Source organism: Ambystoma mexicanum, chromosome 11, assembly GCF_040938575.1.
Source record: "Ambystoma mexicanum isolate Mex_15411 chromosome 11, UKY_AmexF1_1, whole genome shotgun sequence".
NCBI lineage: Eukaryota > Metazoa > Chordata > Amphibia > Caudata > Ambystomatidae > Ambystoma > Ambystoma mexicanum.
The window spans coordinates 716,699,433-716,716,507 of NC_090934.1; the positions used below are offsets into that span (position 1 = coordinate 716,699,433).

Sequence of the window (17,075 nt, forward strand, 5' to 3'; positions counted from 1 at the left end):
ATGGAATCATGTTGAGCCAACATGGCAGCTCATGGACACAGAGCTCTGGATTGCCTGAACTGTTGTGAATTATCCCAGTTAGAATCCCGGCTATAGCTTGCCCATGGTACGTGCCACCTCCCTCACACTCACTCCATGCCTGAACCTGCAGCAAGCACCAACCTAATGTAGTTCTGTTGATTTGATTTTCTCTGGGTTGGGCTCTGGGGCTAAGCAAGCAGCCCTGTGTTCTCCAACTATGCAGCACATGTCCCTGTAACATGCCTCATCATACTGACTGCATTAGTGATGCACTCAAGGCAGCGCTTAGGAAGCTCTGGCGGATGCGTCACATCCCAGAGCAGCTAGCTCTCCCAGTAGCCAGACTTCCCCAGCCGTACTCGTGCACAGGCTGGACTGCTCTTTTTCTGCTGAGAACAGGCTCGTTTTGCTTATGTTTTTTTCCCCTTCCAGAATGGCACAGCAGTCGGAAAAACACTGCTTTGGAAGTAATGCCCAGATCAATTCTACTGTTTACAGTTGACTCAAAATGTACACCCATTTTAAAAGAGCTGAACGGTTCCCTCAAAGTTTTGATTTGGGCTTTGTGGCAGCAGACAATGTATCCTTGCTGTCCGATATATTGGCAAGAAAATGCAAATCACATGGTTTGCATGTGCCCTTCACCTTGTGCTCACACTCTTTTTAAGAGAATGTGTGTCTGTCAAAGAAATGCTCACCATGACCTAGAAATTTCACTCCTGTTTCAGCCGGTGTTACTATTGCAAACATCTACTGCACCCACTGCAAGACCTCCACAAGTTGCAACTGCACAAACTGGAATCTCATTGGCTACCCCTTGGAACTGTACTTTTCACATGTTGGACAGGCTATGTGAGCAGGGCTTTGCAATACTCACAGTAGAGTTCTAGATAGGGTATCTTTAATACTGTGGCAGTGGAAGCTGATTTCTTCTTTTATCTATTCTCCGTGCTATGACCTTTTCAGTAGGCCACCAAGCAAGTTAGCCATCACAAAGCAATCCTGAGTGAGGTTCTCTCTTTGGTTTTACCTGCTTCAGCTCAATCTGAATCACATGACATGGGCAGGTGCCATGCAGAAATTGCAGAGCTGGTGAGGGACTTGATTTTCAACCTTGGGAACTTGAGTTGAAAGATAAAATTGAGGTACTTTGGACTTCCTATGTTGTCCCATGTTTCAAAGTTCAATTTGTCACATTTCATTTGTATGTCTCAGGAAAGGGGGGACTTGCATCAAAAAGACGACACATAGTACAAATGTTCAAGAATGCCTCGCTGTAGTACTAACAGCTTTAATTGGTGCGTGAACATAAGCAGCAGGAAGAACAGCAACCAGTCCATATTTCGCCAACTACACCGGGCATGTCAAGGACATGGACGCTGGTGACATCAATGGGCAATACATTGCTGATGCCCGTTGAAAGCTTAGTTAGTAGTTCAGGTGCAGACTACAGGGAGTAGAATTGGATAGCCTCCTCATTGATTCAGTCATAGTGAATCGAAACAACTGTCCACACAGACTACCTTTCTCTGCTCCTTAGAATAAAACAGCGGTCCTTCAGCCACACAGAGTCTTGCTTCCTATCTATGGATACTTCACCAAAGGGGAGGGATGATAACTTGTTACAGTGTACAGCAAGCAGTCTCTCTGGCCATCACGACTTAAGTGAGTTACTGTTGAAGCACTACGCTGCCCCTGCCAGTTTGCAGTCCCAGTGAGATTTTAGTGCAGTAGGTGCTATTGCCCCTAACTGCAGAATAATCCTTGTGGTGCTGCACGTTGAATAAATGACATTCATATAAATAAACAGTCATTTCTTGTCTGAGGACTATGGAATGATCTCAACCAATACCCAACACAGCAGCTTGGATGACGAAGATGATTTGTTACACAGCACATTTAAACGTGAAGTTGGATTGTGCGTGTTGTTGGGTGCGTCTTACGCATTCTATGGCATTATCTATACTGCAAGTGAGGTTTTAGAAGCCTGATCGCACACTTCTCAAAGAATGCATGTTCTCCACTAAGGTTTTTTAAAGTTTTTTACATGGTGCAGTGCACACTAAAGTACTCAGTTTCTGTGAGAGCGTGCCGCGACCCCATACGTTTCTCAGGTTCTCCCGCAGGGCATAGCCACCTCTTACGATTCTCTGAGTTTTCCACAGGGCACAACCTGCCACTGAAGTTCTCAAGCCCTCCCAAAAAGCATTTTCTAATGTTCTCCCCAGCTTTTCCCAAAAGACTGCTGTGACCCTTGCCTGTAGGTTGGCTTCCTGTGAGGCCAGTCCCCCATAATGTCTCCCTCATTCCATACTCCCTGCACAATTTCCTACATGAGAGTGAGATGTTGTAGCTCCATGTGACTCCTCTGGCTGCTTGCCACTACTATGTGGACCAGAGCTCCAGTGCCGGGATCCCATAAAAAAGGCACTAGGTCCCCCATGCCACCTGATCTCATCCATGGGGTTGTGCGAAAAGATGCATGCCATCGGTGGCATCGCACCACTCACAATTTATAATAGGAACAGTGGCTTTCAGCTGGCCACAGGTTGCAGTGCTACTGACCCCAATTGTGTAGGCTCGACAAGTGCAAGTGCTGTCCATAGTGTGAGTGATATCGCCACTCTAGCTCTCGCATGGTTCCTCGCTGCTATGTTCTCTAGAGCATGGCCCACATTGCTTCATTTCTGCATTCCACCATACAGAAGACCTCAGGCTCCTCTCCCATGATTTATTTCCTTAGTGGCTTGGCCAAATCATCCACACCAAAGACCCTGTGGGATATATGGTGGGATGGTGTCATCACCCCCAGGGACTCCTCCCGGCTCTTCCCCTCTGTCATATCAGAACAAGACCCCTCCTCTGTTATCTCTTGCCGGGAGGAATGTCCACCACCTATGCAGGCTGGCTCTCCCACTGAGCCTCCTGCTGGCTGTCCTCCCCTTCATCAGCATCAGCACCACAGCCCTGCTGGGCGGAGACATAGTCATCTTCTATTACCATCACCCATTGGCTCCTCTGAGGTCAAGGACATGCATGGCTGCTTCTCCAGCATGCACATTAGGACCTCCCTCCTGTGTCTCAGCCCACATCGCTTAAGAGGCAGCCTTGCATGGCTCCACCTCCCCTCCCACCCCTGACGTCTGCCCCATTTCCCCAGCTCCCCTAGATACTTATAGGTTTGACACTGCTTGGCGCCTGGGCCCACAACCCTTCCCCCACAAAAAGCATCCCCCCATCCTCATCAATCATGGGGAAATCCACGTCATGTGAGAAGAACTGCAGCTCCTCTGCCTCATCCACTGCAGCAGGAGGGTAATTAACACCACCCACACTGAGCACAGCCCCACTGAACAGCGGGACACGAAAGCAGACATGTTTAAGATGGAATGGTCCACTTTGTTTTCTTTCTTTTTATAAAGGGAGACAAACAGAAAATAATATCACACATTGAACAAACACTTAGATAAAGGGGAAAAGAAAAGTGGTTTTCAAAATCACCATAAGCAACAAGATAGTACACAATGAGCAAGAGAAACAGAAAACAATGAAGGCCTCGGGAGGGCTGATGGCTGTTAATGGCCCAGCCCGCCTACGAATGCAGCTACAAAAGCTCGTAGCACCTCGCGGTTTCTTTCTCCATGGTGCCACTAGGCCTAATTTAGCCACAGCCGTGAGAAGTCGAGGGCTGCTTTAGATAAGGAGACGGCGGCTTTGTGTGTAGCCCCTTTACTATGTATTTGTCACGGACCTCGCCAAACTGAATCTTTTTTAGACCATTTCTTAACCGATACAAAAGTTATTAAACAAACAAAAAGACGTTTTTTCATAATTCTATTAACTTTCCCAAATAGAAAACGATTATTTATTTAACACCCATAGCATGAAAACCACTGAACGGATTTTCACCGAAGATATTACTTTTTTTTTTCATTTGACATTAATGCGTTCAGTAGTTTTATTTTAAAAAAAAAAAAAAAAAACTTAATGGAGAGCAGGATGCTCCTGGTCCAAAAACACTTCAAAATATTTCCCATGCACAATTGCAACTGCAAGGCTTTTCTGATATGACAAAGCATCTTTTATTTGGGCGCGAGGGCAGCAATTATGGCGGGAATTTCAAAAAGAGTGCGCAAAAAAACATTTGGTGTGGGTAAAAGGGCAGTTTCGTGTTAGGGTTGATGTGGTGAGCCGGAAACAGGATAATGTATATAGTTGAAGAATGTAAGGTATTCTAGAGAGCCCGTTTGTGGCAGAACATTATCATTTAAAGAGAGAAACGCATGGATTCCCACAGGATTCCTGCATAACATTAAGCACTCATAAATTACCGTGGCAAGCAGTGCATGACCACATCACCACAGGAATGATTACCGCAGTGGTACAAGTCTGCATACTGGCAACAGAGGTGTGTTACTACTGTGGAAATGAATGGAGGGGAGAAAAAAGGGAGCATAGACCTATGTTCAGTTGCCCATTTACTTTTAGTAGTTTTGGTCTAACAAGAGCAGAGCCCAAGGCGAGTAGGATCTGATAACGTAATAGTGAGGGGGGTATGTGCTATGGATGCAGCTTAATTGGTGCAACAACCACAGACCAGGGCCGAAAGCTATGCCCACTGGTACATTGTGTTTGCTTAATATTTGCAATGTGGACAGAGGGCATGGCCAAAGGGATCTGGTTAGTTAATAGGCAGGGGAACGTGGGCATGGCCGTAGGCAAACAATATGGGCCACAGCCATAGGCAAAGGTTAGCTACCTCTGCATAGGCTGGGCCCACTGGCCATAGCTCAAGGCAATTGTCAATTGTCAACTGCCCACGTTTTGTTTTGGTTTGGTCAAAGTTTTGTGACACTTGCGCCACAAAATTGCTGAAACCATGGTTACAGAAGAGAGGGAGAGAGGGAATGGGGGGTTCTGAAATGAGAATATCTGCTTGGCATAGCAACGGGTAATGCCATGGCATGACACTGCCAAATCACTAACAACTATTTTACAGTCTCCTCTGCCGTACTACCCAAGGAGAGGTTCCGTAACAATATTTGCTCCAGCCAGCAGCTTTGCAAGAAGCAAGTCGGTGGCCAGGCTTTACATTTCCCACATGCACATCGATTTCACATTGGGCTATTTTGGGGAATCTTTCGCTGACAATGGGCTATTTTGGGCTATATATGAGGCACATCTGTTTTCTGTCCTCCTGAGGCTGCCTTTCTACACCAAGTCACTCCATGCCACCCTCTCTTTACCCACCACCACTACTCTCTCTACCCTCACTCACCCCACTCCTACTCCCTCTAACCCCCATCCACTCCACCCCCATTACGTGTGCTAGTTGGGTTTTGTTTGGGCAATTTTGGGCTCTCTTTGACAAATTCTCCTGAGGCTGCTTTGTTCTACATATTTTCCCTCAAACCAACTTACATCACCCACCCATCAACCAGACTGCCACACTCTCTCACCCCACCCATTCACCCACCCCAGCCCACCCTGCCCACACCCTCTCACTCTACCTCCTTCACTTCTACCCCCACCCTTCCAATGCCCACCTGGTCTATCCTCTTCCCCCAAACCCCATTTTCTCTACCCCCACCCACTTACCCTCTCAAACACCACCCACCCTCCTGCTGCTCTCTAATCCCACCCACCCTACCCCTTCTCTCTCTCTAACAACCACCAACACTACCTTCAGTCTCTACATAACGCCAGTAACTCTACCCCAACCACCCACCCTGGTCCCACTCCATCTTCCCCCACCCTCCCTACACCTATTCTCTATACCCCACACCCGACCTACCCCCGGTCTCACTCTCTCTACCCTGACCCACCCTAACCCCACTCTATCTACCTGAACACACCCAATCCCCACACTCTTTATCCACACCCACCCAATACCAATACTCTCTACCCCCACCAATCCACCCTTTTGCCACCCTGTCTACAACACCCACCTTGCCCACACTCTCCCTACCCCAGCCCACCCACTCTACCCCACTCTCTCTACCCCAACCCACATTCCCTATCCCCACTCTCTCTACCCCAACCCACCAATCCTACCCCCACTCACTCTACCTCACCCCACTCTCTCTAACTTCAATCACCCACCCTACCCCAACTCTCTCTACCCCACCTACCCTACCCCCACTCTGTTATGTTATGTTATGGGCATTTCTGTGAGTGCACGTACACCCGAGGGCATCTTGGCACTGAGGAGGCAAGGTGTAATGCCATAGGGCTGCTAGAAAAGCAAAGTTTTTAAGCTTTGATGGAAGGCAAGGTGATTAGAGATGTCACGCAAAGGAATAGGAAGGTTGTTGCATGATCTTGCAGCAGCAATTGAGAAAGCACGGCCACCCATATGGGCCAGCTTAAAGTGAGGCACAGCCACCCACCAGGTGGTTTGAGAGCGAAGGGTATGAGTGGGTTTGTAGGGAGTGAATTTTCTTTGCAGATATTCTGCTCCTGTTACATAAAAGACCTGGTGTACTATGCACATGAACTTTTACAAGATCCACTGGGCAACAGGGAGCCAGTGTAGTTGTCTCAGTAGGGGAGTCATATCATAGCTCCCAACTCACACGCTTTTGGCGGGTGTCACCCGCCTTGTAAACAGCTAACTCACCCGCCAAGCCTCCAGTACGCCCATTCATTTCAATGGGCCTCTCACCCACCAAAAATAAAATCGGGTGTTTTCACCCACCTTTGTAACACAAATGGTTGAGAGCTATGGTCATATGGGCTCCAAAAGGTGGTCGGATGATAGAACGGGCAGCAGCATTTTGAAGTAGCTGTAGACGCCCAATAAGGTAGCCAGGTTGGGCAAGATATAGTGACTTAGAGTAGTCCAGGACACTGAGGACCAGGGCTCTCACCACTGGTGCCTGACTAGCAGTGGGAATGAAAGGACAGATTTTCTGGAGAACTCTAAGTTTAAAATGACCTGACATACAAACCGCTCCAAATTCCTCATCCATGGTCAGAGTGGCAGAGAAGCGTACTCCCAAATTCCTAACTGATAGAACAGGTATAGGAAGAGGGCCCAGAGATGGAGGCCAAAAGCCAGCCATCCAGAACACATGAGGGGTGAAAGTACCCACAACCAGGACTTCAGTTTTAGTGCCATTTAGCTTAAGCCAGTTCAGCATCATCCATATTCCCAGTTCCTCCAGGCAATTTCTTAGCTTGTTAGCTGTTTCAGGTTTTGTTAGGTCCAAACATACCAGTATGTGGGTATCATCGGTGTATGAGTAGGATTCAATAAGAAACAGTAGATATCTTATAAAGATATTGAACAAAATAGAGAGAGTGCCAAGACCTGAGGCACACCACAAGATAGAGAGGCAGGGAAAGAACAGGAAGGACAAAGCAAAACTGACTGAGAGTGACTAGTGAGAAAATCTATGAACCATTTGAGGTCTTGGCCAGAGATTCCGGCTTCAGAGAGCCGGGAGATTAGAAGAAAGTTATTGACGGTGTTGAACGCAGCCGACAGATCTAAAATCAGGACTGTTCCAACACCGCCCTGATCGACAAGACGCATTAGGTCATCCATCAATGAGTTAAGAACTGATTCAGTACCTCTACCAGGCCAAAAGCCAGATTGAAATGAATCAAGGAACTGTGTGGATTCCAGAAATGTGGATTGCAGAGGAGATACTAGTGCCTCCAAAACCTTCATCAGAAATGGTAGAAGTAAAATAGGGCGATAATTGGCCATCACCTCTGGATCCAAAGAAGGCTTCTTGAGCAGAGGGATCACTAAAGCATGTTTAAGTGAGTCCGGGATCACTCCCGTAGCGAAAGAGGTATTAACTGCTGATGTGATGTGATTAATCAGATCAGCAGACATCTCCTGCAGGCGAGCGAGTGGTATGGCATCTGTAGGGGATGTAGATTTAAGCTTTTATATTTTAGATAGAATTTCTGCATTAGAAAAAAAGGGTGAAGGATGACCAGCACCCTCCAGTAGAAGGGGTATTGCAAAAACTGGGGCAGCAACAATTGTTGCAGCCTCAGTCTTGATATTATCTTGAATTGTGGTTATTTTAGAAAGAAAGACGATAGAAATGGAGTCACAGAGCTCTTGGGAAGGTGGAACTGCATCTTCTGCTAATTTCGGCAAAGAGAGAGACTGCACCAGGTCAAATGATTGGGGGAGTAGCTACGAAGCCACTTTCTATCTTCCTACTCTGGAGTTTACTATCCTCGAGCTTTGGCAAGAACCAGGGCTCTGGTGTTCGACTGCGCTGTTTCCATAGTTTTATAAGTTGCCAGCAGATCCGCAGTAGCAATGAAGGAACCCTGTAAGGGAACAACTATCCGCATAGCTGCGGAGGGATTGTAACAGGTTGATGATTTTTGATTTGGGGACAGCTTTCCAGCTGCGCCTGTGAACTGCAGGCTTCGCCCTAGCAACAGAAGGAGCTTTTAACGGAATGGAAAAGGGCACCAGAGGAATTGGAGAGACAATGTCAATCTAGGAGGAAGGAGCAAAGATTAGATTCAAAATACTACCACCATTGTGGTGGAAACATGAACCCCTTGTAGGAGGCCTAAATCAGCCATCAACAGGGTGAAATTGGCAACCATGTTTGCACTAGTGGGGTCGATAGACCAGCAAAACAGTAAGAGTGCATGTAGATGAGATTGAACTTCGGGTCAGAATGCATCCATTTTAAGGGAGTGCTTAGGGACCGTACTGATGACTTTATACTTGGTCTTATAGATCAGGGCAACTCCCCACCCAGGATGGAGGGAAGCGCAATCCTCATGGGCTAGAGAATAATTTTCTGGGAGAGTTTGAACAATCACCAGGCCAGATGTCTCTCTGAGCCAGGTTTCAGTAAGGAAAAGGAGATCAAGGCCTTTGCCGGTCAGGAGATCATGGCAGTCCATATGGTGAGCAACTAGTGAGTGTGCATTGAGTAGAGCACACTGTATTGGAGCTAAATGTGCTTCTTGCCTAATAATAGTGGCTTTCACAAAGCCTATGGGCCATTTTGTGTTAGCTGGAGCATGGGATAGCAGAGTATTACGTTAAGTCCAGCCCGCTATATCAAGTGTTCCCAAGAGGTGCAGTAGCTCTTGCTCCCTCCGCGCATTGACGGGCACAGACGGGCTTGCCTTAAGCAAGACTTTGGCGTGCAGACGACATGCCCGCTGCGCCCGTCTGCTGCGCTGACAATATGAGTGGCACATAAATGCCGGAACGTGGAGGGAAAGGAGATTAAGCCCACCCCCTCAATGGTCAAAGAAAGATGATTGTGGAACGGAGCCACATCCTGGAAACATTCTCTCTATAAACACTCACCCTGCCCCCACTCCCTCTACCATCACCCACCCTCTCTTCCATACCATAATTCCCTCTAACCCACCTACCTTACCCATACTCTCTCTACACCCAGCCACCCTTCCCACACTCTCTCTAACTTCACCCACCGTACCCACACTCTCTCTAATCCCACCCTACCATTCTCTCTTCTCCATCCACCCTGCCCACACCTTCTCTACCCACACCATCTCTACTGTCACCCACTCTACCACCACCCACTACACCACCACCTTCTCTGCTCCATACCCACCCACCTTACCCCCAATCTGTCTACCTACCCACCCTACCCCCTTTTTCTCTACCCCACTGGGACAAGGAAAAGGATAAAGAAGGGGAAGAGGGACTGGAACAAGGATGCACCTACATAACTATGAAAATGAGCAAGGGCCTGTGCCAGTGATGCATGTGAGCGTCAGTAATGGAGATGCACATGAGAGATTGTGTTTGGGATGCACTCAAAGTGGGATAATGGAGTACTAATAGGGGACCCTGGGGCAGGGTTAATCTAATGGTTTACTGAAGGGAACCAGGGCGAGAAAGTGGAAGGCAAGTTAATGGATTACTGACATGGTACAATGATAAGAAAGAGGGGAAAAAATAGTAGATTACTAATGGGGTACCGGGATAATGAAGAGGGACACATATTACTAATGGGGGAATTGGATGGGAATGATGGAGGTGCAGGCTATGTAATGTTTTACTAGTGTGGTACAGAGACGAGGAACAATGAGGTGGGTGGTAAGTTAATGTGGGACTAATGGAATTCCTTTTCCGGGATGAGGCAGAGGAAGGCAGGGAGTAATGTAATGGACTGCTAATAGTGGACCAGAATAAAGAAGAATGATGCAAGGATAAGGCAAGGTAAGTAGTTTTATATGATACTAATCAACCATTAATATAGGCCTCAATGTGCATGGCTCTGCAAGGGAGAGGGGTTAATGATATTAGTTGAAGAGGAAAAACTGGTGTGGAAAAGCCTGTGGTGTGATAGAGTGCAGGTTGTACATACTCTTTACCTATGTGCCGATCTGGTGACTGTGCCTTTGAAAGGAATAAAATACCATAGCAAGTACGCCATCAGAGCAGCCTCAGATGCTTGTAGTGTTTGTTCTGGTTGTTTTACATTTCTTGATAGAAGAAGGATAGGGTATTGTATGTTTGGTACACTTGACCTAAATGATTGTCTGGTGGGGAGTGAGAGAAATATAAGCTTGAAAGATTTTAGTAGTGAAAAGTATGTTTTGAGAAGATAGGTATAGCACAGGGTTATGGTAATGTCACTTTCTGGGTATTGGCCATGGATTCCTTTCTTGTGCTAGGGAATTGCAAACTGATGCAGTGGCATGCAGCCAATGGGATCCATGGATAGATGTTAGTATGGAGAGCTGCCAGTTTGCTATGACATATAATAGTTGGGATTTAAGCCAGATTTTTATTTTAGATTTGAAAGGATTTATATGTGAGATATTAGTCTATGAGATGAGACATGCATATGTTTTGTTGCAGGGGTTTATCTTGAGTGGTGTACAATAGAGTTGGGAGCAGTAATTTATCTCATGACACACAGAAAGGGAGGGGCCATTTCTCTCCTAATATTAAAATAGCAATTTCATTTTCTGGACTTAACTTTTGATGTGAATATGTGAAATTGCTCAAATATAGTTCTCTGTAATCTAGATATCAGTATGGACGATTACATATATGAACAATGGCACAGGGGATTTGGAGGAGTTACGTGTTTTTCCCATTTATCTCATCGCCTTTATGTGGCATCCTATGTAAACCATTGCATGGTTTGGTAGACATAATATCTAGCTACAAAATGCAATTTGTGTTTTGTTAACCTGCCATTGCATCACAGAGTTCTGATTTTTCTAAGATTAAATATTTGGAGTTTAACAGCTAACTTGTATTTTCCTATCCGGTTTGCAAGTGAAGAAATGAGGACACTCAATGAGGAGTATGTCTCATGCAAACTCCTTTTTCATGATACAAATCTGTTCTGCTTTCCTGAGCAAGACTTTCAGAAAGGGGGATTCAATTTGTTTCAAGTTCCTCTTGGCAATAAAAGGAAAATGACCAGGCCTGTTTGCCCTTGAGTTTAGTTTACATTGCATCCAACATTGCTCAAAGTGAAATACATAGAGGGCAAATCAAAATGTAGCATTACATGATACCTTTTCAGTGGGATGTGTTACATTATTTCAGTTAAAATGAAACACATTCTAAATACAATCACTATTGTCATATAGTTTTTGATGCTGCAAACATGCAATGTATATTTTCTGTGCTTGGTAGTTGGGACCCAGCATATCACATAGAGCTGTTCTGGGACTTGTGACATAGTCCTTGTTTAGTTCTGAACTTTCCATTCACCACTGATAAGTCTTGAATTCAATTAAAAGAAAAACATTGGAAATGGTTACACATTTTCATTATACTCACTTTCGGCTTGTTGGAAATGTTCTTATGCCGTGCAGATGCTTATTTAGACTTTGCCAGGGCATTCCATGTAAACATGGCAACAAGCAAGAGGTGTAATCTAAAAGGCAGCAATCTCCAACAAATTACATCATTTGTCACTTTCTCAGGTAACTTAATTTTTGATGATTATTCCTTAATATAAAGTTTGTGAAAATATTTTGGTCCCCTTTATGAATGTCCTCAGTCTAACCTTGTAGTCAGCTACCTATGCATTTCATGCGCTCGGAGTCTGCAGAGCACATGCCCAGAAGCCTGGGTCACCAAAGGTTGTAAACAAAAGCATGCTTTGCTGTGTCCAGGGCTTCCAGGTGTGCACTCTGCAGAGTACAGAAGGAACCCTCGAAGCAGGGCGCTGGAGGCCGGAGTCTGCAGCAGGTAAGCGGATGAGATCTAGTTGAGATGTGCAGAGGGTGCCGTGTAGCAGCCAGGGTTTCAGTGGGGGTGTCCCATTGACAAGGAAGAGGAGTGGGCTGTACACAAAATGCTGCACCCATGGGTTTGCAACCTTTTGTACTGCAAACAGCGGTGAAACCTTTATCGCGCGGCCTTCAAGCATAGAACCAATTAATGAGCCATGCATGTCTATCCTTTTTAATATCCAATATGTGCTGGTTTGTTTGATTAGAAACACTTTCTTTTTTAAACTACAATATTTGGAGATCATCCTCAAAAAATATATTTGAAGTGAGAACATGTATTCTTGCAACCCTTCCTTTGGAAGAAATGTTGCATACAAAACACATAAAAAGATAATCACACAGTATTGAGGGTCAATTCTAACAATGGAGGTTGTTTTTCTGTGGCTATGAAATGTATTTTTCAAAGCTAAATAACATGATTTACTCTTTAGGATCAGAATACAAAAAGGTATTTTTGTGTGAAATCCCACACCATATAAGATTGTTAGTAGAAAGGTAGATCGACAGCTTTTTGCAGAATAGATATAATTACCTGCGGGCACAATCTCACCTTTGTTCATTCAGAATCCACATTTTCCCAGTGGGCCTTCATTGTATGCAGTGGAAGCTGGCTAAAGCAGAAACTAGTCAATTGGGACCCAGCACATCATTATTAACCAGCATTCATGGGTTCGCTGGTCCATCCTTTATATTAAGTGGGATTCCCTTGTGTCTCTATCTCTCTAACTATAAGCATAAGTATGCTATGCTATGTGTGCTCATAATTAACTTTCTCATTACTTTTAGTGGTTTCAAATTATTACTTCAGAGATTCTTTAAGCATGATGTTACTGTTTATTATTAAATATTTGTTATAACTAGCAAATAGGTTTTCACTTCTCCTCAACAGTCATTTACTTTATATTTCTCATTTTGTAGATGGTTCTACTTGTATGATGTCAGAATGGATCACATGGTCTCCGTGTAGCTCCTCTTGTGGCAGTGGGATGAGATCTAGAGAAAGATACGTGAAGCAGTTTCCAGATGATGGTTCTGTGTGTAAAGTTCCTACTGAAGAGACAGAACCCTGCATTGTAAATGAAGAGTGTTGTAAGTACTCTCATTGTTATGATGAAAGATGGTGAATCGTGCAAGATGTTATTCTCCTGTTACTTATACCCCAGCAGGAGGATCCCTGGCTGCCCTTTCCCCAAAGAATGACAGACCCTGAGATAGAGGTAAACATGTATTCTCGGGCTACTATTCCAAAGACAGGACTCACCATGGTACAGTACTCAGTTCTGCCTCCCTTCTCCTTGAAACACATATTGATCCAGCCAAAAAAGGTATAGGCTGTCCCAATCAGCCCTGTACAGCCACAAACATAAAGCAATATCAGGTACTCATGGTGAAGTCATTCAATTCAATAGATACGCCGCATGGCACCCTACAGCATACACAAGGTGCTAAGAATGCACATTTTGTACCCGTCCCAGAGGTATGTGTTTTCTTGCAGACAAACCCGTGGTTGGTGTTGAGCTGACCTTAAGAACAGCACCTTGGTGTGAAGGAAACATAAGTTGTGCATTTTCTGTGTCAACACAGCCATTGTCAAAGCCATGCCCCTAACCTAATCTTTCAACTATTTGTTATTCCTACCACATACCTGTGTATATATTCAGTAAATAAACGGTTAGTTGGTTGATGATAAGGTGAGGCTTTAATGAAACAAAAACTTTGAAATTCAGCAAGTACCATGTTAGGAAATTCCACACACACCTGACCAGAGTTTCTAGAATAGGGATGAGTAAGAAGATGGACCGATCGAGGTAAACCCAATGTGGCATAATTTCTATTTTACAGAGTTCAACCTAGCAGATTGCTTGCATGGTGGTGAATGTGCAGTGTTATAATTTAGTTAGCCAGTGATTATAACGAATACCAAAATAACAAATACCATTATAACGAAGCTAAACTAACAAATTGCAAAAAAAAACGAATTTGGAAAAAGGAGTTGCGATAGGGGATAATGATTTTGGGGGTGGGTGGATGAAAAGTATTAGGAATCAAAAAAGGGGGGACTTGGTGTTTTCCTAGTGACTACACTCATTTGGAGAGTTGTTATGGTGCTCAACTTTGTTCTTTCATTCTAAGGGCCTCATCATGAGTCGGGCCAGTATCCCTTCTGTAAAACCGCCCAACTGTAATAGGGTTAGCGCCCACCGGTCCGGCGGTGTTACTGCCGGATCAGGGTTGGGCATTAATGGTAAACCCTCATTCCCCTTTGTGTTCATTGCTCACAATGTGGAATCTCTTGCACTAATACCACGCGCTAATACAGGCGGTGGTAATACAGGGCGCTATATGGGATTTTCACCTCCGAAAAAAGCTGGAGGTTAAACAGCCCAAACTTGCACCGAACTTGTGATGGGGCGAGCTCTTAAATGTAGCAATAATACCATTACCACCACATTTAAGGGCTTGTGTCCAACTCGTGATGAGGCCCTAAATGTTCATTAGGGAGGCAAATGTTGTTTACCTGCTCTCTGCAGGCTGTAAGGGTGCAGAAGAAGAGGTCTGACATGCAAGTGACATGATGTTTGTCAGAGAGTTTTATTAATGTAAATTGAGGGGTTGGAAAAAGCCCCCCCTGCCCTAGTGCTAAGAGGGTTTTCCATGCCTCAAAAAAACTTGTGAAACTTTCAAGATTTCAAAATAAAACGTTAGTCACAGTCGTGTCCAAAAATCCCCAATTCCGACGCAAACACTTAGAACACAAGTCTAAAGTGCAAGGATGTTCTCTTCTAGAAAGGGGATGATGAAACTCCTTCATCAAAGGAACATTCTAAATCTCAGTGGTCATATTAATAAAAAGGAAATGTTCTCTTCTAAAGACACACTGGCCCTGGTGGTTTACCGGCAGACTCACCTTACTGTTTCCACCGCCTGATATCCCAGTGCTACCAGGATATTACAGGCGGTGGAGGAACAGTAAGTTCCCATTCCCATTGAGTCCCGCAGGACACCATGGGAATGGGAACCATGAAGCACCGGCACCGTTCGCAATGGTGCCAGTGCTCCAATGAAAAATTGCCGGTAGGGGCCAGAACTACCGGAAGGTCGGGCCTGCCGGTAGTTCACAGCCCCTACTGGCAGACTGGAAGTGAGCCGGTCTGGAAAAGGTGCCAATAATGTTGTTACTGACACCTTTATTTCCGGACCGGCTCGCTTATAATGAGGGCCATTGTTCCAATATCCAGGGAATTACTTCTTTCCCCTGAATTCTTGCCTGTTCCATTTCACAAGCTAAGATGTTTGGATCTTGAGAAACAATATTTATTCTGCCAGGGAAGTTGCATACCTTTCCCTTGGCTTTTGCACAAATAGCCAACTTCCTGTTAAAACCTGATTCCTCATTTATTTCCTGGGTAGGTCTTGTTCACTATTGTGTCAGATACTATCCGGGGGAATATGATTGTTTTTCAGAGTCTCTTCCTGGTGGGTCTCAGACCCTGTAGTATAAGTTCACTTTATTCTTGTACACGCAATCCCCTTCTTTGGTAGCTTTGTTCACTCTACTTCCAAGATAGGTTCTCTCTCATTATTGGTTCTCTGGTGTTCAGGGTATCTGACCCTCTATTTGTCAGTATTTCTCTCAGTGTCTTAGGCTGCAATATTCTCTGTTCTTTAGCCTTCCCAACTTCCTCATTCAGTTTGCCCCCTGCTTCTTCTGGCTTCCCCGACCTCCTGTCCCTTCCCACCAGACTGCGTACCTTTGCTTTCGGTTCACATCTTCATGGTAATAGGACTCCCTCTCAAGACTCTTGCACCATATGGAATTATTTTGGTGCTAGTTACTGCTCAGTGGCGCTCTGTGTTTCTCTCAAAGTCTCTTCTCTGCTTGCTATTGATGCAAGCACTGAGGGACACCTCGTAGGTTGCTTGGGAAGTGAGACTTGTAGCCACGTCTTGGGCTATGGTCGCTCTATCTCTTCCTGCTCGGTGCATTGCATCTCTATTCGTTGCTTCATAGTTGCTGGGCCGACTTCCCCGACAGCTCTTCTCCAGAGGATCTCTCACCTCTCTTTGGTTTCCCTTATCGATTTTGTATCTTGTTGCTCCAATAAGATATGGCAGAGGACTGCTCACCATAGTTTAGCAGAGTGATCGTCCTACTCTTCATCATCTTCTTCTTCCCAGTGCCTGAGTTAAAGGTACAAGACAGGAGATTCTGATTTTCATGAGGCTTTTTCCTCTATATTGCGTTAGCTGGACTGACCTCACAATAAATCATGCTGGTATTGTTAAGCAATATATCTGAGGGATATGATTCTGGCAGATAAGGAGAGGGTGGCCCTTCTGTGGTGTACTGTGTTCTCTGGGGATAGCCATCCCTAATCCCATAAGGGGATTCCTCCCCCATGTGATCCACCCCCTGTGCACCACCTCGAGGGGGACTATTGCACTGTGGACTCACCGCCCTGGCCCAGTGTGGAAGGTCTCCTCTAGGGAAGAAGACACAACATCTGAAGATTCTTCACGTAGCCCATAATACTTGGATTTAACTTCTAGCAATGGATGACATGCCCACTCTGTAAGTATTTTTTACTGATAATGTAATATCTCCAGTACATTAACTATGTCACTTGTAGGATTATTGTAAAATGTAGATTACAATACTGTAATTTCTTTAAACAGATTATTTGTGGGGACCTCAAAGTTCCCCTTCGTTTGCCAATATATTTTGATTTTTCCATGCAATGTCACCTTAACTGCATCCCTTTCTAATAGAGTACACTTTTCACCTCTAATGAGAGTAAATGAACCTCTGCATACTCAATGGT

The 17,075-nt window shown here is 45.1% G+C and overlaps 1 protein-coding gene across 2 annotated transcripts in view; it reads left to right on the forward strand.

Moving 5' to 3' along the window:
- The window catches only part of SPON1 (spondin 1), a 1,209,493-nt gene that overhangs the window by 1,045,957 nt on the left and 146,461 nt on the right, over nt 1–17,075 (forward strand). For both annotated transcript variants that reach the window (XM_069623584.1, XM_069623585.1), the window contains exon 12: nt 13,171–13,341. In XM_069623584.1, coding sequence (XP_069479685.1) covers nt 13,171–13,341 — 171 coding nt within the window. The remainder of the gene's footprint in view (nt 1–13,170; nt 13,342–17,075) is intronic.